Source organism: Cydia fagiglandana, chromosome 4, assembly GCF_963556715.1.
Source record: "Cydia fagiglandana chromosome 4, ilCydFagi1.1, whole genome shotgun sequence".
Lineage (NCBI taxonomy): Eukaryota > Metazoa > Arthropoda > Insecta > Lepidoptera > Tortricidae > Cydia > Cydia fagiglandana.
Window position 1 is genome coordinate 21,269,752 of NC_085935.1, and position 22,890 is coordinate 21,292,641.

Below are 22,890 nucleotides of genomic sequence, written 5' to 3' on the forward strand. Positions count from 1 at the left end.
CCAAATTCAATATCTTTATTCCACTGTTTTCAGCCGTATCGTTATTGACAAAGATCGATGGCTCTAAAGTAACTTGTTGTCTTTTCATCTCGGTGAAAATGAACGGACCGAATTGGTGGAAGGAAGGTAAACGATTGCTGTGTTACCATTGGCTTAGCCGCCAGTGAATCAAGTTGTCTGAAAACCAGTCTGTAGTACGGTACCAATCATGAGAGATTTAAGAGAATAATTGAAGTACATTTATACCTGTAGTACCGCTTTGCTTGTTAATGTCATATTCGTCCTTTACGTTTTCGTACACTGAAAGAAGGAAAAGGTTGATTTTGCACGTGTTGGCGACAAATTAGTTGAATTAACAAAATGATGGGTTAAAGCAAAATGAACAAATTGTTGTTTTTACAGAAAAGTTTTTGTTGATATGAAAACAGTTGTATTTACCTATTTGTACATGTTGGCGTAACAATTCCTGCAAAGTTTAATAGGTAATTGTTGATTTTACTGTTCAAATTATTGAAATAACAATTTAAATAGTAAAGTTAACAAAACAAATACGTTAAAACAACAAAAGATATTCAACCATTTGTTAATTACCAGAAACAACAAAATAAATTTGTTAATTATGTCTGTTCACAATAGTTGACTTTAATATAAATGTTAATGTTGGAATCAAGCTGATTGGCATAACCCTTTCAAATGTTTCTCCCAACCGTTCCACAAACAATAGGGATAACAATATAAGCAAGTAATAACCACAGCAAGCCATAAAGCTAAATCAACACGTTCGAATGGTGAAATGAACACCCGAAATATGGTTAAAATAACGATATGAACAAGTTAAATCCTTACCAAAAAAAGGCAGTTGACACAACCCTTTGAAATGTTTGTTTTATTCGTCACACAAACAGTTGAGATAACAATATTAAACAGGTAAAAACTACAGTAACACATAAAGCTAAATCTACATGTTCGAATGGTTAAACTAACTCACACGCTGGGGTTAAAATAACAATATAAACAGGTTCAGTAAAATACAAAAAAAAACGATTGACATAATTCTTTCTTGTGTTTGTTTCAACTGTCACACAGAGAGTTGGGATAACAATATACATAGGTAATAACAACATTAATACAAAAAGCTAAATCAACCTATGCGAATGGTTAAACTAGTCCTTTCAAGTGTTTGTTTCAACTGTCACACAGACAGTTGGGATAACAATATACAAAAGTAAAAACAACATCATACGAAAAGCCAAATCAACCTGTTCGAATAGTTAAACTAACCCTTTCAAGCGTTTGTTTCAACTGTCACACAGACAGTTGGGATAACAATATACAAAAGTAAAAACAACATCATACGAAAAGCTAAATCAACCTGTTCGAATAGTTAAACTAGTCCTTTCAAGTGTTTGTTTCAACTGTCACACAGACAGTTGGGATAACATTATACAAAAGTAAAAACAATATCATACGAAAAGCTAAATCAACCTGTTCGCATAGATAAACTAGCCTTTTCAAGTGGTTGTTTCAACTGTCACACAGACAGTTGGGATAACATTATGCAAAAGTAAAAACAACATCATACGAAAAGCTAAATCAACCTGTTTGCATAGTTAAACTAGCCCTTTCAAGTGTTTGTTTCAACTGTCACACAGACAGTTGGGATAACAATATACAAAAGTAAAAACAACATCATACGAAAAGCCAAATCAACCTGTTCGAATAGTTAAACTAACCCTTTCAAGCGTTTGTTTCAACTGTCACACAGACAGTTGGGATAACAATATACAAAAGTAAAAACAACATCATACGAAAAGCTAAATCAACCTGTTCGCATAGATAAACTAGCCCTTTCAAGTGGTTGTTTCAACTGTCACACAGACAGTTGGGATAACATTATGCAAAAGTAAAAACAACATCATACGAAAAGCTAAATCAACCTGTTTGCATAGTTAAACTAGCCCTTTCAAGTGTTTGTTTCAACTGTCACACAGACAGTTGGGATAACAATATACAAAAGTAAAAACAACATCATACGAAAAGCTAAATCAACCTGTTCGAATAGTTAAACTAGTCCTTTCAAGTGTTTGTTTCAACTGTCACACAGCCAGTTGGGATAACAATATACAAAAGTAAAAACAACATCATACGAAAAGCTAAATCAACCTGTTCGCATAGTTAAACTATCCCTTTCAAGTGTTTGTTTCAACTGTCACACAGACAGTTGGGATAACAATATACAAAAGTAAAAACAACATCATACAAAAAGCTAAATCAGCTTGTTCGCATAGTTAAACTAGCCCCTTTAAGTGTCTGTTTTAACTAACACACACGCAGTTGGGATAACAATATACAAGGATAAAAACAACATCAATACAAAAAGCTGTATCAACCTGTTCGAATGGGTAAAATAGCCCTTTCAAATGTTTGTCTCAACCGTTCCACAAACATTTGGGATATCAATATAAACAGTTAAAAACAATAGCACGACATAAAGCTAGATCTACGCGTTCGAATGGTTAAACGAACACCCGAGTTAAGGTTAAAATAACGATACGAACGGTTTAAATCCTTTAAAATAAAAGTCAATTGACACAGCTTTATTGAATTATATTTGAGTGATATAAAGTTAGAATGTAACTGTGTGATCCTTGTATTTCAACCCGTACAAGATTAGAACCTTTTTCATGTAATGTCATTGAGTTTTTCTTTATTGATTTAAATGCCATCTAAATGAGTGGCCATCTAAACGTTACGGTCACGTGATCGCTGTCTCGAGTTTATCATTTTTTCCCCACCTCAAAAAGTGCCCAGCGCCGCTAAAGAAGTTTTCACTTCAAAAAGTCAATTGACACAACTCTTTTTAATGTTTATTTTATCCGTCACAAAAACAGTTGATATAACAATATCAAACAGGTAAAAACTACATGTTCGAATGGCTAAGCTAACTCACGTGCTGGGGTTTAAATAACAGTATAAACAGGTTAGGTCCAGTACAAAAAAAAACGATAGACATAATTCTTTCAAGTGTTTGTTTCAACTGTTACACTGACAGTTGGGATAACAATATATAAAGGTAAAAACAACATTAAGCTTTGAACCGTCATTTGAAGCCTAACATAAATAAATAATTTGAGAGTAGCAAACTTGATTTCCTGTAACAGATCGGTCAAACCACGAATACTCCCCACTCCATCCCTACCTTGTGACGTCAGGTCCTGTGCACCAGGTGGGGCAACGAGGCAGGTAGCGCTCGGAGCCCTCGTCATTGGCTCTCAAATATGAATGTACACAATGAAAGCGTTTTAATGGTAGGTAGGTAAAACGCTGCTATTAATACAAAAAGCTAAATCAGCCTGTTCGAATGGTTGAACTAGACCTTTCAAATGTTTGATTTAACCGACACACAAAGAGTTGGGACAACAATATAAACAGTTAAAAACAACAAATAATTAATAATAATAAATAAATTTGGCCTATATACGTCCCACTGCTGGGCACAGGCCTCCTATCATGCGCGAGAGGGCTTGGGCTATAGTCCCCACGCTAGCCCCATGCGGATTGAGCAGTACCATCTTTACCATAAGGGCACACGGGGCCCGTGCCCAGGGCCCCCCAGACAGTAACAGTATAATATATGATTACCCATAGTAAATACTCGCTACGCTCGTGTTTCAATTTTGGAGTCTTTCGCTTGCTCGGGTATCAATATTAGCAGGAGAAGTTAAACATATGTTGCCACCGAGTGAAACACAAAATTTTTCACCACACCAACACAAGAAAACTACTAACTGTAAATTAATATCAAACAAAATCAAAGCAAATCGATTCAAAATGAATGTTATTAAATATTTGTCATTCAAAATCATCATTTAAAAGCTAATTCTACCAGCAAACCTAAGAAAACAACTTAAAATTTGCATTAATCAAATGTAAACTTTGCCTCACATGTGAATAAAATGCAACTTTCTTATTCGTTTTTGAACAATCAAAAGAGCCTTTGCCATCTGGTGTGGTAAAAATAACATGATAATACTCGTTTCGAACCTAGAAATGAGCCCGCGCGAACGAAATTATAAGTAGGTACTTACTTACTTACTTCGTTTTTTTACTATTAGAAAGAATTCCATCGAAGTAAGCGTGCAGTTTTTATCAGGTTCTTTAATTGTTAATAATAGGTAATGGAATTATCTAACGTAGCATGGTCAATACTTATAATTTACTTACTTCAAAATTTTACCCTAAATATGCCTGATTTGGAACCACAACTTTTTTTCTGTGAAGTTCTTTCTAATGCTAAAATAATGAAGTAGGTAAGTAAGTAGGTATAAGAAACAGTCATCAGTCATCACCTGTACGGCTACCACCAGTTTTGACATTGACATAACGCTCACGTTTACGTAACTTACTTTCTATGCATCTCGCTCGTACTCGCATATGCGAGCAATAGTGGAAGCGAGATGTACAGAAAGTAAATTACGTAGACGTGAGCGTTATGTCAATGTTAAAACTGATGGTAGAGGCTCTGCACGACGCGACGCGCATCTGCAAAACTCAAAATGTTCCGCCGGGCGAATATTCGACCGACGGTCAGGCTAAATGTCCGGTATCCGGTTAGTATCCGACCAAACAACTATCCCTTGCATCTCTACATTCGATTACAAACAGAACCTAGAATAATTTTCACCAGAATTCACACAAACAGTTGGGATAACAATAATATAAACAGGTAAAATCGACATCAATAATATAGTTTATACTTGCTAAGCTGTATTAGCAAAGTCGCATACGTATTTTCTGGTTTTCCTTATTATTTTTAAAATCGCAACTCTTTTCACATTTTTACATTACTTTTACAGTAATATCGCTTTAAGTACGTGACCCCATTATTAGGCGCGGTTTCGCTTTAACGCGAATTTCAAATTTCGCGGATTGCATATGCAGTCATTTATTTACGTGTTAAATCATTTTGTCGAACATCGAAGTTAATTAATAATAAAAGGATATCCGTCTAGCTAGCTCACGTGCGAGAAGCATGGCAATAGGTTACCTACTTGACTTGCGTTCGTTTATTTAATTTTCGGCAGTATTCGGTTTTATTCGCTGTTACTAATGTTCACAATGTTAAGTGACGTGCCATCGCCATCGAATTTCTAGTGTAACTCTGACCTCCAAATACGCGGATTTATTTTTAAATTGCATATCTAGTTATAGTGGTTATTATGGTAAAAAGTAAGACAAAATAGGTGTCTTTAGAATAGACAACTAAGACGGCGGCGAAGGACGCGTCTTAAAGGACGCCATACACGGTACAATATTTTATTTTACTCTATTGCACCGCACCGCGACCTTGGTGCGTCGCATCCATAAGTGAGAGCGAGTAAGAGATATCTGTTTCTCTTTTAAGATGCCGTTTGTATTTTAAGATGCTGTTTGTAGTATGTTCATATAAGAATTTTGCGATATTGGTTTGTATACTTGCTCAAGCAGATCTTGTCAGTAGAAAAAGGCGGCAAATTTGAAAAATGTAGGCGCGTAGGGATATCGTCTCATAGAAAATTTGAATTTCGCGCCTTTTTCTACTGACAAGATTTGCTTGACCGTCTATATCTTAATATAGCATGCAAAGATATCTTAACATAAAATTTCCATATCGCTGGATAGGTAGAAAAAATATTTGTTTTAGAAAAGAACAAACATACGGACAGACAGACAGACAGACAGACATGACGAATCCATAAGGATTCCGTTTTTTGCCATTTGGCTACGGAACCCTAAAAATGTGTAGGTATTCATCACATGTCAAAGACCGTGGCGGTACTCGATACATTATGATTGGACCATTAAACGCTTCTGTCGTTTTTTTACTTATGGGTCTGCAATTTAAAATCACAATTTCAATTCTAAATATTAATACCTAAACCGCTACCTAACGAGTAATATTACACAAATAACCCACATTTTTTTTATTTCAATAGTTATCTTATTATTCCCTTTTAAAGCCCAGTAATAGTGCCATTACTATCTCATTAAATTTACTCCAATAGGTACCAATAGAAAGTGTGCGCTGACACGCCATGCGTTGCGTGTATGGAAACCTTTATTCGAAACTCGTGCGCGCGAACGGGTGACGACGGAGGCGACGCTTGCGCAACCCCCGCCCCCGCGCCTCCGCCCCACCGGCCAGTCCGGCCATCGGCGACCGCCAGTTTATCCGAATTCGTGCAGCGATGTGTACATGTAACTAGTGATACATTATGACGGGAATAATGGATTTAAACATTGGTGGGTAAGAACACATTATGATTGTTATGTAATTAACTCTAATTGTTATAAATTAAGAAGGTAATAGGGTTTTTATTTTTTAAGGTCTCGTATATTTGCATGAATGGGGCATTTCCGCGGAAACCATTAAACGCTTCGAAGGTACGTGTTTGTTATTTTCGTTGTCGGATTATTTTCGTTTTTTTTAGTGTTAGAAATTAGGTAACCAATGTTGGCGTGTCTTTTTATTGGAAAATGCTTTTAAAACATTAGTATAATATATAATTTGAACTATTACTTATGAAAGCGAGCTTGTCGGTCGCCATCTTGTTTAAATTGATTCACGGTAAATTTCTGTGTTGTTTTATCTCATGAATCTTGTACCTTTAAACGAGCAATTATTGTTATTTATTTATTTTTATATTTCGTTGATCTCGGAAACGGCTCTAACGATTTCAATGAAATTTGGTATATGGGGGTTTTCGGGGGCGAAAAATCGATCTAGTCTAGCTAGTCTTATCTCTGCGAAAACGCTCAATTTTTAGAGTTCCGTACCCAAAGGGTAAAACGGGACCCTATTACTAAGACTCCGCTGTCCGTCCGTCCGTCTGTCACCAGGCTGTATCTCACGAACCGTGATAGCTAGACAGTTGAAATTTTCACAGATGATGTATTTCTGTTGCCGCTATAACAACAAATACTAAAAACAGAATAAAATAAAGATTTTAGTGGGGCTCCCATACAACAAACGTGATTTTTGACTGAGGTTAAGCAACGTCGGGCGGAGTCAGTACTTGGATGACCGTTTTCTTTTTTGCCGTTTTTTGCATTATGGTACGGAACCCTTCGTGCGCGAGTCCGACTCGCACTTGCCCGGTTTTTGAGTTTTATAATGTTTTCCGAGCAAAGCTCGGTCTCCCAGATATTATTGTTAACAGTGCAATACTTAACATATTTCAGATAACAATATATCCCTCGAATTAATGAAATGTATGAAATCTGAAGAGTTACAGGAACTCATTCCGAATATAAGAGACAGAATTTTGTTCAAATCTGGGTTGGAACAGCTCTACAAAGTTATAGACGTACGTACCTATTGTTTACTTACCTGTCAACCTTTACTTATTAAGTAGTTGAATCAAAAGCTGTGCTTTTGTTGAAATGACACATTATTCTTAGTTAAAACCACAGTTTTCCTTTCTTTACTGAAATGGTTATGGTTGCAGGAAACGTCAACGGAAGCGGCAACAACAAGTGACATAGATTCGAGTAATGATGGTATATCAGCGCCGTGTAGTCCATCAGGGCGTGCGTCCAGTTTATCCAGTGTGTCCAGCTGTAACGAGAACCCTCGATCCGGAAAAAATCCACGCGTAAGTGTTTGAGCATTACTTAACTAATTTATATTATAAAACAAAGTTCTCTGCTGCGTCTGTCTGTATGTTCGCGATAAACTTAAAAACGATTGCACGGATTTTCATGCGGTTTTGACCAATACCATTCGAGTGACGCGACTCTTTCTTTGGTTGGACTGTAGCAAAGAGGGGCTGGGACTTAGAATTTTTATTTATTTTAATTTTAATTGTCATTACTAAAAAAGTGATTATTTCATCAAAATCTTTTAAATAAATCGTCGTCTAGTACCCACAACACAAGCCTTATTGAGCTTACTGTGGGACTAGGTAGATCTGTGTAAAATTGTCCTATAAGTAATATTTATTTTATTTTTATTTTAAATTATTCTAAGTGTTTTGCAACCCATAGGGGTTGCTTGGTTTTGTTCCTTTAATTAAATTTCCTATTCCCAGAAACGGCCCGACGGCCCCTCTTTGGTATTACAGTTTGTTGGGCATGGGTTGTGCACACCATCTTTACAATAGGTTAAAACTACATGTCCAAATTGTTGTTTACACGAATTTTAAGGCTGCGGACCGCGTGCGTCCAGGCCCCTATTTCACCAACGTGACAGGTGCGACAATTCGACAAGTCTCATTGTTGCTGACGTCACAGGCATCCATGGGCTACGGTTATCGCTTACCATCGGGCGGGCCGTATTCCTGTTTGTCACCATCATTGTATTATTTAAAAAAACTTTATTATATCGGCAAAACACAGGCATTTCTCTTGCGATGCTTATGATGATAATGATGACAATTGTCACAAGATTTCAAAGAACTTTCGGTAATTCTTGACAGCAAATGAGTTTTGTGCCGGAATGTTGTGACAATTGTCGTATTTCTTGTGACAATTGTCATTAGCTTCGCAAAATAAGTACTTATTAACTGGCGATATAGTGGAGTTTTTTTTAAATTAACATGTTGGTGGCACACAACCACACCGCCCATCTGATGGTACGCGGTTACCGTAGCCTATGGAGGCCTGTGACGTCAGTAACAGTGATGTCGACAATTGCCGGACCTGTCACGTTGGTGAAATAGGGGCCAGTCCGCGGCCTAAACGTTCCGTCACACAGGCGCGTTTTCCGGGCGGGACGTGAGCGTTTTGTATTAAAAGCGGCGCGTCCTGTGTCCTGTGTGACGAAGCCTTTAATAGAGTTCCGTAGGTCTTAATAGGGAAGCCTTATAATTTCGTCATGTCTATCCGTCCGTCTGTCTGTCTATCGGTCTGTTAGTCTTTATAAACCCCTGACGCAAAAAGAGGGGTAAGTAATTAAAATTTCACGTGTCTTGTGTGTCTGTCTGTGACATCTAAACGGATGGACCGCTTTTTTTAATCGAGATGATTCTTAGCTAAATTGTATCAAAATCTGTTTAGCCTTTTTTGAGATATTGAAGTAAGTATACAAGTACGTTCCCTACAGGTGGCATTAAAAAATCCTAAACTGTATAAGTAACAAATTGTTGTTTTCACACGTAACACTAAATATTCGAAACCTTTGTAAACAAACTTAGTTATGCAGTTACCACAAAGCTTTCTCGGTATTAATTGTGTATCCACTATATTGTCTTTATTTATTTTCTGATTCTTATTCATAGGAAATCGATATAACAACAATTTTGAACGATAATAACCACGGTAAACTAGTTTTGGCACGTTTGAAAACGTGCAAGAAGCTCGACGCTACTTTTAGATCCCATCTAACCAAAAGTATTGTTGAGTGGTACCTTAAGCATAACGAATGCATGAAAAAGGAAGATTTTATGGTTATAGCTGAAGCAATTCAAGTCTTTATTCCCACGGAATTAAAGGTTACCTACTTTTATACGCATTATTCGTAGGTAGTTATTGCATGTAAGTAATATGAGTATACAAGTGTTCCAAAAACCAGCGTTAAAATGAAAAGGTCTGATATAAGGCAGCTCATTTACGTCATTTATGGTCACCCTCTTTGTTTTATCCAAATTGCTTTCTGTACCTATCAATCTTACAATTCTTACATATTAGTGCGATAGAGACAGATACAGTTGTCGTAGCGCAAAAGATTGGCATGTTGGCTATTACGCGCCCGTGGTGCCTAGCCAAGATGGCAATTTTTGTTTTTAATTTAATAACCAAATCATTAGGTACATTACATAGGTACAAATTTCGCCGTTCTGGGGGTATTAATTTAATAACCAAATCTTTAGTACAATTTAGCTGTTCTGGGGGCCTTGCCAATATGCCAATCGCTTGCGCTCCGACAACGAAGCGCTTTCTGTCTCTATCAGACTATCACTCTTACATATTAGGGCGATACAGATACAGAGATAACGTTTCGTTGCCTTAGCGCAAACGATTGGCATGTTGGCTACGCACCCAAGGTGCCTAGCTAAGATGCCAATTTATGTTTTTAATTTAATAATAACTAGAGATGCAACGGAGAGTTGTTTGGCCGGATACCGGATATTCGGCCTGACCATCGGCCGAATATCCGGTATCGAATATCCGAATATTCGGCCGGCGGAACTATACCTACATTTCGGTTCTTCAGGTGCGCATTGTGCAGGTTTTGACCTGTTTCGTAGTTAACGATCGCGCGGATTCATTTCTGGGTTCGAAATAAGTGCGCGTGCAAGTGAGTGGAATGTTTAAATTGTTTTAAAATAATAAACGGTTTTTATAGTCCGTGGAGCTCACGACATAAAAGTGTGATATACGGCAAATGATGATGATGGAATTTCCTTTTGCAGAGTTGCTCCTTTTGACTCACAGATTGATTTAGGAGGGGGAGCCAACCGGATTTTTGATGCAACATTTTGACTTAAGGGGGGGTGCCCTCCGAAATTTGTAAAAAAATTTGTTTGGCTATGTGCGCAAGTTTGGTATAATTTTCGGGTAAATCAAGGATGCTAAATTCATTTCTGATATTTAATTTAAACGGTTTCATATAAATAATTTGAAAAAAAAATTCAATTTTATTTTTTTTCGATAAAATGCCAAAACTTTTCTTATTTTTATATATACACAAAAAATAAAAATTTCATGAAAAAGCCCTACTATTCCTCGTTATAAAAAGTATACACATGGTATATTTATGTCTAAAAATATAGAGAAAAAAAATGAAATGTAGACCTACTTTCGACCACCAGCTCACTGAATAGTATACAAATATATGAGTTACAGCTATGAGAATTACGGCGTTTGATGATGATGAGATACCCACAGATAGGCATAGTGAGTCCTTAAAACCCTTAGATCATTTTAGGAATGGGAGCCACCTTGATTTTTGGTGCGGTGTGATTGAAAGGGTGGGGATGATTTGTCCCATACAATCATAAATTTATGAAAGCATCTGTTTAGGTTTCTGCATTAAGTTTGGTGTCATTATCGAGTAAATTAAAAGAAAAAAAGAGCAATGGACTAATAGTTACATTATTTCGTATTTAAAAGATTTTACTGCCTAATATATTTGTAAATACTCTTTAACATTGCTTATGCTTGGTGCACAACGTAATCCGATTTAAGGGACGTAACTATACGGAGGAAAATAATTTAAATATTAGTCAATATTGACATTATTAATTTGTATTTTGAATACTTAATTACCTAAATGATTTCTATCTTTTGATTTACTCGAAAATGTCATCAAACTTATTGCAGAAACCTAAACAGGTGCTTGCGTAAATTTATGATTGTATGGGACAAATCACCCCACCTTTCATCCCGACTGTATCAAAAATCAAGGTGAATCTCCTTCCTAAAATGATCTAAGGGTTCTAAGGACTCACTATGTATAGTAAAAAGGGATCTCATCATCATAAATTGCTAAGCTGTAGCTCACACCGTTGTATCTTGTTCAATGGGTAGTCGAAAGTAGGTCTACATTTAAATTTTTTTGGTCACATTAATGTAGAATAAATCTGCCATATGTATACTTTTTATAACGAGAAATAGTAGGGCTTTTTCATGAAATTTTTATTTTTTGTGTGCATATTATAATAAGAAAAATATCGGCTTTTATTTGGAAAAAAAAATAGAAAGTTTATATTTTTCATTTTTTTTCAAATTATTTATATGAAACCGTATAAATTAAATATCAGAAACTAATTTAGCATCCTTGAGTTACACGAAAATGATACCAAACTTGACCAAATAGCAAAACTTTATTTTTTACAAATTTCGGGGACCTCAAGGGAAAATCAAGGGGACCCTTGAGTCAAAATTTTGCATCAAAAATTCGATTGGCTCCCCTTCGTAAATCAATCTGTGAGTCAAAAGGAGCAACTCTGCAAAAGGAAATTCCATCATCATCATTTGCCGTATAATTAAGTGAACACCAGGGACTATAATAGTAAATGTTTTAAAATAATAAATAATAAACTGTTTCTTAGATCCAATTTGTTTACTCAGAAATCACGCAATGTTACTTTCCGGTATCCGGCCGAATAGTAGGTTACTATCCGGTATCCGGCCGGATATTAAAATATTGGCCGGATACCGGATAATAACCATATCATTAGGTATTACAAATGGTACAATTTAGCTGTTCTGGGGGCCTAGCTAACATACCAATCGTTTGCGCCACGAGAACGAAACGCTATCTCTGTCTCTCTATCGCACTAATATGTAGGTAAGATTCCAGTGACAGAGACAGAAAGCGCTTCGTTGTCGGTTGTCGGAGTGTAGGCGATTGGTAACTTAGCCAGGCCCCCAGAACATCTAAATTGTACCTTAAGATTTGGTTATTAAATTAAAAACAAAAAAAAATATCTTGGCTAGGCACCTTGGGTGCATGGGTGCGTAGCCAACATGCCAATCCCTTGCGCTACCACAACGAAACGCTAGCTCTGTATCCCTATCGCACTAATATGTAAGAGTGATAGAGATAGATGACTATATACAACTCTACGGAACGTTAACGATTGGCATGTTGGCTAAGCACCCTGATCGGATGATAGAACCGTACTCTTCTTCTTCTTCCTCCTCGCGTTGTCCCGGCATTTTGCCACGGCTCATGGGAGCCTGGGGTCCGCTTGGCAACTAATCCCAGAAATTGGCGTAGGCACTAGTTTTTTATGAAAGCGACTGCTATAACATAACATAAAGCGTGGTCGTGCCAGATAGCATCTTTTTCGTGAATTTATACAAAATCTTCCGTGGTCGTGCTGTATAGCATCACACACACAATGATGGATTATATGTGCCTTATTATCAGCCCTTTTCGTTTTGACGTTGGTTTATGGGATATCTTGTATAAGTATAATTAGATTAGTGTTGCTTCATTGAAAATGTAATAGACGCTTAGCTAAAATGTATGTAAGTAGATAGAGATAGGCATTATGTATGTGATGTACCAAGAGGGTGGACCAAAATCGAAGACAACGCAATCGACGCCTTATTTAATGCAGTGCTACGCAACGTAAGCGCAGACCGCAATAACGTACCTTTCGACATGGTTTGTCACATTTTACCCTCTCAAGGGATGATTCCCGAGATAAAAAAATATGTTCTTATAACGTTATCCTGGTTAGAGTGGATTTAAAAAAGTTTTTCTTTATAATTACTCCTAGTAAATTTGTTCATCTTTGCAAATCATTAAAAAAGTTAACGAAAAGTAATTGAGTAATTTAATTACGAATTAATGTAATTGCAATTGCAAACTACACAGAAAATTAAATTTTATGTAATTAAATTACAAACAATTAAATTATATGTAATTCAATTAGTAATTAAATTACTCAAGTAATTAATTACGCCCAACACTGATAATACGAGTGAGATGCATAGAAAGTAAGTTACGCACACCGCTAGCGAATATGTCAGTGTCAGATCAATGTCAAGCTCGTGGTACTGAAGTTAGCTAACTACGAGTATAGTTACGTCACAGCGTTTTTGTCTGTTTTTAGGAGACATACTACATACCTGGTTTGAAATACAACAACAAATATAGACCTGCCAAAGGAAAACTGATAGATAGGTATAATAATCAAAGGAGACTATTAAAACGAGAAGGTGTTCTTGGCCGGAAAAGAAAACTTCAAATTGAAAATATTGATCAGGAACATTCAGGTACCTACCTAACTACTTACATGTTTAGGCCAGTAAACGAAGGAATTACAGCGGAAATAATACGTGTATAATAAGTGTGTGTACGTGTATAAAAAGGCGCGAATATATTATTAATACATTTTAAAATATTGATCCTAGCGAAAAAGTGTACTGAATGTTTTTTGTAGATTTCTTATGTAATAGATTTTTTTTTTGCTACGGGCCACCGTTTAAGAGTTATTTACGAAAAACTACGAAAAGTGACCTTAAAACCCCCCCTACCCGTTAGCTTCACCCCCACCCCCCGGTACTTTTAGTATTTTCTTTAATACACCATTACCTACACCCATGCTAAAATTGGCTTACACACGAATTATTTCCCCCGATTGGCAATGTTTGGTGTTCGTTTGGTGTACTAGTTTACAGAGTCAACACCAAATACACTTAAGATCAATGTAATCGGGTCACTATGTATGGAAAATCCTGATTTCATTGCTCAGGATGATAGCAGACAAAGTAGCCAAATGTATATCTAAGTCGCAACCCATCTTAAAGGGGCCCACTGATTACCAGTCCGCCGGACGGTATCGGCCTATCAGTTGTTCGGAGCTGTCAACTTTTTGTTCCAACTGACAGGCCGATATGGGCCCCTTAATTAAGTACCTTATACTAAGGATTTGTTGCAAAGTATTTGGCCACATTGTCTGCTCTTACGTGTTTTATATTTACTTTTCATGTGTTGTTTTGCATTTTACTTTTTTACTAAAACATCATTATCTTCAGCAGACATTGAAGAAGACGAGGAAACCGTTATATGGCTTCAGTACAACAAAGAGCCGTTTCAAGAAGTAAAAGATAAATGGCTGCAAACTAGAAAATATCGCATACAAACAGATTACAAAAACTCCACCAAAAATTTGCAAGACATATTAAAGAAATACCCCTTGTTAAAGCAGAGTTTTGGCTTTCAGCTTGTAAGTATACATTTTTATTAAAGCGGTAAAATAGTTATTCCTGTGAAAGTTAATTTAGCGCCACTTGCACCATTCTACTAACCCCGGGTTAACCGGTTAAACCTGACTTACCAGTACAAATTGAGACTAAGCTAACGTTTTAACCGCATAACCTTGAGTTACGGGATGGTGCAAGTGGCCCTAAACGATTAAGGGCCACTTGCACCAATCACTAACCCGGGGTTAACCGGTTACTCATACTCATTTATTTATAATATAATTACATATTACACGTCAAAATTGATATTAAATTAGGTAAATTAAGTAAAACCTGGAGTTACCACGATTACCAGTACAATTTGACACTGGGTTAACGGTTTAACCGGTTAACGCCGGACTAGTGGGATGGTGCAAGTGGTGCTAACGGATTAACTATTTTGTGACAAATATTATCTTTCAGCACTGATTAGTATTTAATATTTTATATGGTTTGCAGATTGAGTTGGACTTTGAATACAGCCATCCTAAAAGGGGCATCTCACTGTTTGTGAAGTTTCCAGAGTTTTTAGAAAAAGCTAATGCTGCTTTTATTGGCGTGAAAGTATTTCAAGATTTGAAGATCCTCTTCAACAACACAACACAAGAAGGTAAATTTTGCCTTTGGTAAATTTTATCGCGAGATAGAGATAGATTTCTCTTATGTGGATGAATCGAGAAATTGGGCCACTGCAGGAAAAAACATTAGGTTGCTTTTACCTTACCTGATCTTATACATAATAATCGTCTTTGTTTTACATGACCATATTATATAATAAGCTCTAATAAGTAGGTACCTATAATAAAATAAAATTCACTAATAAAATTTAAATTTAATTTCAGACACGAAAACATTTATTGCTTTGTCCCTACTTTGTGGGAAACTTGTCCCGACTGTCGGCAGATCTGATAATAGAAGGAACGATAAAAACGAAAAGGTAAGATAGCTGATAGGTTTTGATACATTTATTGTAAATTAGTAAACATCCCTACAATGGAACAGGCACCAGTAATTTAAACACTGGCAAGATTTTACCATAAACAGGAGCCATAGAACTGCTTAAGTTTGATGTTTCATTGATTATTCTTTGTTTTAAAATTAATGGCACCATACATCCCATCATGACTGGAACAAAAAAAACATAGTTTTTATTTGTTATATTGAAACCATAAAACATAATGGACGAATAGGACATTCAACTTTTAACTCGTAAAGTGGTAGAAATTTTACAGGTGCCGAGAAAATATCAAAATGCTCCAAATTTTCTTTTAAATGTCACACATGTCTGGTTCTCCTAACATAGGTTTATTAATCGACCTCAAAAAAGTCGATGGTTCACAGATAGTTCACAGTTCGTGGTCTCTATTTTATCATACAGTTATTTACTCAATGTTTGTTAAGATTTTTATATTATTTATTTACTTATATTACATATATTGACCCTTTGCTTATAAATGTTTCTGTTTTTAGCGCTCGTCAAAGGATTTGGCTGACCAAAAAAAATATAACAAACCGACCATATTAGAATCACGTGACAGCTTGATATTGCATGTGAAGGTAAATATTTTTAATTTAATACCTTATTTTGTATACTATAATAATAAAAAATATTTCAGCATATACACGTCCCACTGCTGGACACAGGCCTCCTCTCATGCGCGAGAGGGCTTGGGCTATAGTCCCCGCGCTAGCCAATGCGGGTTGACGACTTCACATATACCTTTGAATTCTTCGCAGATGTATGCAGGTTTCCTCACGATGTTTTTCTTCACCGAAAAGCGTCTTAGCTAAGAATATAAAATAAATATAAATTAAAGGTGACAATCCATTTCCAACGACAGCTGCACTACTGTTTATTTTACTATGTAAATTGACAATAACACCGACGCGTTCAGTACCAGTAGTGCAGCTGCGGTCAGAAATGGAATGTTACCCTAATGCTGGACACAGGCCTCCTCTCATGCGCGAGAGGGCTTGGGCTATAGTCCCCGCGCTAGCCAATGCGGGTTGACGACTTCACATATACCTTTGAATTCTTCGCAGATGTATGCAGGTTTCCTCACGATGTTTTTCTTCACCGAAAAGCGTCTTAGCTAAGAATATAAAATAAATATAAATTAAAGGTGACAATCCATTTCCAACGACAGCTGCACTACTGTTCATTTTACTATGTAAATTGACAATAACACCGACGCGTTCAGTACCAGTAGTGCAGCTGCGGTCAGAAATGGAATGTTACCCTAAGCTAAGTACTCCAAGCATGTACCTATTGAATATTTTTTGTAAGAAATATACAGTTTACATTTTATTATTTTCTAGACTGCTAAATATCAAATGATATTTCGTACGTAAGTTCCGCAAAACTCACTAGGACGAGCCGGGCTTTGAACCCGCGACCTCCAGATTGAAAGTCGCACGCTCTTACCGCTAGGCCACAAGCGCTTTTTATTGTGTATACTAAACCTGTAAAATGTAGATATTTCAATCGGCATATTCGGCAAACCATGAAGCAAACCCAATTTTTGGGTTTGTCTTATTCGGAATCACTGATGTCAAATGTGTAATAAACTTTTTTTTTTGTTTTAGACTCAGAGTGACATTCAGAATTGCCTTGCAACACGTCGGGATATCCACCTTAAGAAAGGACTCACATGCCAACCAGTGGTAATTTGCGTCGGGCCAGACGTCGAAAATATTACGGAGTTCTACGTCAATTTTGATGACGTCACTTACCAGCTGGAGTCTCTTTTAAAAGCTGTTGACATTTGCTTCAAAACCTTTCATGTATTTGATATAAAATATCCCCGCGAGAGTATTCAGCCGTGGATGTTCATACAACGGTACTTTTATGAAATTCACACGCCACAAGATCATACATTTCCGAGTGTTGCCACTTTAATTGCAGATTTAATGTAAGTTACTATCAATGTTTCTTTAGTGAAAATGACGTTTAATTGCTTTATCTGTAATTCCGAGTTAAAATCCCTGAAAGGTTTGTTTTTACATTTTGACTTGAAACATAATAATTTATCTGAATATAGTTGTGCACAGTCTACATGCAACAGACGCTTTCAAAATATAAAAAGCTATAAGAGACATCTACTCAGTCACAATATCTGTAAGCGGGGTAAATCTCAATCTAATAATGCTACTAATATTAGAACACAAAGAAATCATACACACACACATTGTGAATCAAGTGAGCCGAGTAGTAGTTGTATTCTCCACAATGAATCCGAACAAAATAATGACTTTGAAGTAACATGTATTGAAAATTGTGAAACAGAAATATTACGAAATGATACGTTACCTAATTGTGCTTTTTCACAAGTTTCAAAGCTAACCAGTTCAGACGACATAGCTGATACAAATGAAAAAACCGTTTATGATAACAGCCATATTGAAAATTTACAAAACAAAGCATTACAATTTGCTTTGTCCCTTTATAGCAATCCAAATTTAAACAGGGCTACGGCAGCAAACATTTTAACTGAAATAACACAGAACATAACTAAAGTGATTGGTGAGACTTTAAGTCATTACATGTCAGATGCTGTAAACAACAGTTCTATTCAAGCTGTAATTGATGTATGTTCCACTCCGTTTGAAAAAGTTGACACAGAATGGAAACTTTTACAGTACTTTGAAGGATTAGGTTGTTATATTAAACCCCAGCAATATATAATAGATTCTTCTGTGATACCATGCTTACAAAATGGCTCTAACATATTACAAACTAAAACGGCCAAAGGGACAATGGTGTCACTGAAGGAGTTGTTTAAATGTTTTTTTGAACTACCATCCGTGTTTGAATCAACTTTAACAAATATGGAAAATTTACAGAGTCAAACCGGAAAGCCACTGAGCAATTTCATTCAAGGATCTCTATGGAAATCGAAAATTTTAGGTAGGAGTGGAATATTCATCCCTTATTTTTTATATTTTGATGATTTTGAAACGGGCAATGCTTTAGGCAGCCATTCAGGCAAACAGTCCATCGCAGCCACATACTTGAGTTTTCCAACTCTTCCGTTGGAGTATTTATCATTATTGGAAAATATACTAGTTGCGTCACTGTTTAACACATCCCTAAAAAAGTTTGGTAAAGATTCACTTTTTCATTTACTTATCAGTGAATTGAAAGATTTGGAAACAGAAGGTATTGATATAGTAATTGAAAGTAAAACACAAAAAGTATATTTTGTCCTTGGTTTGATTATTGGCGATAACTTGGGCTTAAACTATTTGTTAGGATTTAGTCAATCATTTTCCAGTAATTATTACTGCAGAATTTGTAAAACTCACAAGTCAGTAATGTGTAAACAAACAGTTGAGTCAGTTTGTACTTTGAGAAACAAAGACAATTATACTAAAGATTTAATTTCAAATGACCCAACCGGAACAGGCGTATACGGAGATAGTATTTTCAATACTCTTCCAACCTACCATGTAACTGAAAATATGGCAGTTGATATCATGCACGATATTTTTGAAGGTGTTTGTCATTACGATATATGCAACATGTTATTGCACTATGTTCATAGGACTAAATTATTTAGTTTGAGCACTTTAAACAGCCGATTATCATTATTTGATTATTCTGCCAAGGAATTAGATCAAAAGCCCGCAACGGAAATAACCATTGACAATTTAAAAAATAAAAAATTAAAAATGAGTGCATCTGAGATGTCTTGTTTCGTTAATATTTTACCTTTTCTTATTGGAGATCTCGTTCCAGAAGATGACAGAGTCTGGAACTTATTTTTGAACTTGTTAAAAATTATTGATATTTTGTTAATGTCTGAAATTGACTGTTCAACAGTAGAATATCTCAAATATTTAATAACAGAACACCATGAACAATATCTCGAATACTTTAATGACACGTTAAAGCCTAAACATCATTTTATGATACACTACCCTCATATTATAAAACGTATAGGACCTCTAAAGCACATTTGGTGCATGCGATTTGAAGCAAAACACAAACAATTAAAACAAACTGCTTATAATACATCATCTAAACGCAATATACCTCTCACTTTAATGATAAAACAACAGTTAAACGTTGCACAAAGAGTTCATACTAGGCAGGGTTTCTCTGACAGACTTACATGTGGAAGCGTTGATAACACTACAATGATTCCTGAATTAACCAACGCGACAGTAAACGGATCTAGTATACGTGATATTCGAATAAATTGGGTGACAAAATATGGCACTATGTTTAAGCCTGGTTTAATTTTTACCATTTTCAATGAGCAAGAAGTTATATTTTACAAAATTGTTTATATACTTAAATTAGAGCCAGCCATTTTTTTATTATGTAAAGTTCTTATTAATATTGGTTTCAATGACCACCTTCAAGCATATCAGCTACACGAAACTAATTGCACGAGTAATTTTGAATGCCTTAAATTAGAGAACGTTACAAGTCTTCCAATAGTTCCTCATTTGGTGCCTAATGGAGATATGTATTGCAGGGTGAAATATTAATAGTTATACCTATTGGGTATTTTATTATGTTTAACATATTTCAGAAAACAAGGTTTCCTTCAAATTAATGTAAAGTATGTAATCTGAGGAGCTGAAAGTCCAACTCCATCTGCAAATCATAAACCAGCTGCTTACAGTCATAATTCATACATTTTCATAAGATAGTGTACATGCAGGTTCATACAGGTTTACATATAAGTAGAAATCAACTACCTCATTTGGTACAAAATTATTAATATCTGCAATTAAGGCGGCATCACTCGGTTTATGTTCTTCTCTCAAAACTCTGGCACTCTGCTTCAACATTTAATGTACCGTTAGAAAATAGTACTGTTTTACAACTTTCAAACGCTATCATTTCTATGTTTTATATAAATTTTGGTATATAGGCGCCACTATCTATAGAGCAATAGGGCACTTTTCAGCCGTCCTAATATAAGGAAAAATAGGGGCTATTCCCACTAGTTACCACCAAGCTGTTACCAGTGGTAACTACTGGGATTTTTTTCTCCACCTTTTACCCTTTTTGTTAAAGTTCAAACCTAATAAAAACAGTATAAATTGTATCGTATAAATACAGAGTAGTTTAATAAATAATGATATGTCCATTAGTGTTCCAGTAAACTGCCTTAAAGTGATAAATAATAGTTTGTTTTTAACTGATTTGTATGTTCGTCCGTATAATTAATTCGAGTTACAATTAATAAGATAAATCTCATTCAAGCGTTAATTTCTCATTGACTATTTTAGTTTTTGCACTTGCACGGGTAAAACTGTTTTTATTTTTATTTTTAATCACTTTTAAGGCAGTTCACTGAAACACTAATCGGCTTAAGTATAATTATTTATTAAAGTACAATATATACAGCGTGTTTGGTACATCGTTTGCCAAATTAAAACGGCAGATAGGTTGAGTCATTTGCTATCTTCTCAGGCCTAGAAATGTTTAATTTGGTGCAAAAAAAATTCTTCCCTTCTATGACAGTTTTTCGTACTTAAATTTCAAATTTTTATTTTCGTAGTTGTAAAAAAATACCATGGCCAATTTTGTTTTTCTAGGTATGAGAACATAGCAAATGACTCAAGCTATCTGCCGTTTTAATTTGGCAAACGATGTACCAAACACCCTGTATATACAACAGTATATATACTGTTTTTATTAGTTGTTGAATTTTAGTGGTAACTACTGGGAAAAAAATCCCAGTAGTTACCACTGGTAATTGGTGGTAACTAGTGCGAATAACCCGAATAATGCAATAACTATATATTATATGAGATTGATACATAGTTACTGCGTATTTTATTAGGACGGCAGCTTTGTGTAGTAAATTTTTTATGGCAGAATTGCTTGTAGGGAGGTGGCTACCTTTTAGAGTGTTTTCCATAGTAGTCTATTTTATAATAAATTATATATTTTGTTAGAGCCAGCCATGACTGAGCAAATACTAAATAAGATTAATGAATGATACACATGAGTTGCGTTCTCGCGCGCGACTCCATACTTGAAGTCGCGCCAGATGTATGGAGTCGCGCGCGAGAACGCAACTCAGCCCACCTACCCCATTGCGATTTTGTAGTCGTTTCGCAGTTGAAATCAAGGCTCTGAACCGGTTTTTTCTTCATACAAAAAATACCGGTATTATTACGTTCTTTTTCGTTCTTTGGTTTTATTATTTCATTTTTGACAATCTAATAATAAGAAGTTGTTACCTAAATACATGATTCAGTCCTACGTAAAGAGCATAAAATAATTAAAAATATTGGGGCTATTTTGGGTTTTACAAAAAACCGGTTCCGAGCCCTGATTGAAATGCAGTCGAGCTATTATATCTTTTCGTTTTTAGATTTGAACATATTTAATCTAATATGCTACTATATATCCCAAAAACCATTTTGTATTTCATGACCCATGTTCCGTGGGAAAAGTTGTTCAGTTTTGTGAGTACCTACTGTACTGTCACTAGGTTTCGGGTTAAGTATACAGGGTTTTTGTAACACCTTGAATATATATTCGCACATATATATATATATATGTATAAAGCATCATAATATGCGCGCCACCTAAACCTAATTCGATTTTTTTTCTACCTGTGGTAGGTTCAATTGTTTAAGAATAAACTTTTTGTCGTATGAATCGTTTTTTAATGTTCTTTTTACAGTACTTGCTATGCCGAACCAACTTGTTTTCTTAGTTAGGCTATAATTAACCTCTATTTTATTTGACTGAAAGTTATGTGTACCTACGCATGCAGAAGATATTTTTGTTTAGTGTCGTGTCTACTTCCTATCTGTGTGAATTTGACTAATGTGTGTAAATTTATCAAAATATTCAAGGAACTTATGTAATTATATTGTATTAACCTAGAATCAATTTAGTATATTTAACAAACCTGTTTTGCAGTGTCTTCTACTAATTTTGTTGCGAACACTAAATGTTTTGTATTGTACCTAGTATTAACAACCTAGACATAATAGTATTGTCAATACAACAGTTTTGCTGTATCAAGTTTGCATTTGTGTTGCATATTATGTACCTGCTCCCCTAGTCTGTTAGGTTTTATGTCCGACGTAAAGCATTAGTCCTCTCCACTCGCATATTTGCCAGAAAGGGACGAATGCTTTATGTCAGACATACAATTTAGCGTACTAGGCTCCACAGATAAAAAAGGCCTTGAATCAACCTTTCGAAGTAAAGGTTGGCTCAACACGAGCTAC

General features: G+C 35.6%; 2 protein-coding genes across 4 annotated transcripts in view; one reads left to right on the forward strand and one right to left on the reverse strand.

Moving 5' to 3' along the window:
- The window catches only part of LOC134664041 (nephrin), a 586,846-nt gene that overhangs the window by 55,750 nt on the left and 508,206 nt on the right, over positions 1-22,890 (reverse strand). The gene's annotated exons all lie outside the window — the stretch shown is intronic.
- LOC134664043 (uncharacterized) lies at positions 6,203-22,309 on the forward strand. Of its 3 annotated transcripts, none has more exons than XM_063520609.1 (11): positions 6,203-6,282; positions 6,367-6,423; positions 7,222-7,346; positions 7,488-7,634; positions 9,258-9,470; positions 13,548-13,710; positions 14,473-14,663; positions 15,139-15,289; positions 15,522-15,616; positions 16,150-16,236; positions 17,266-22,309. In XM_063520609.1, exons 1-11 carry the CDS (start codon positions 6,255-6,257, stop codon positions 17,593-17,595), a joined length of 1,587 nt encoding a protein of 528 aa, XP_063376679.1. In that variant the 5' UTR covers positions 6,203-6,254; the 3' UTR covers positions 17,596-22,309. The 3 variants fall into 3 exon arrangements, with proteins under 3 accessions (XP_063376679.1, XP_063376680.1, XP_063376681.1); XM_063520610.1 differs by having other exon boundaries at positions 14,476-14,663; XM_063520611.1 differs by lacking the exon at positions 9,258-9,470.

What these genes read in the sequence shown, in the direction of transcription:
- LOC134664043 (XM_063520609.1), top strand. Translation starts at nt 6,255, where the DNA reads ATGACGGGAATAATGGATTTAAACATTG. An exon ending in AATAATGGATTTAAACATTG is followed by an intron (nt 6,283 to 6,366) that starts GTGGGTAAGAAC and finishes TTATTTTTTAAG; the next exon opens with GTCTCGTATATTTGCATGAA. An exon ending in AGAGTTTTGGCTTTCAGCTT is followed by an intron (nt 14,664 to 15,138) that starts GTAAGTATACAT and finishes TATGGTTTGCAG; the next exon opens with ATTGAGTTGGACTTTGAATA.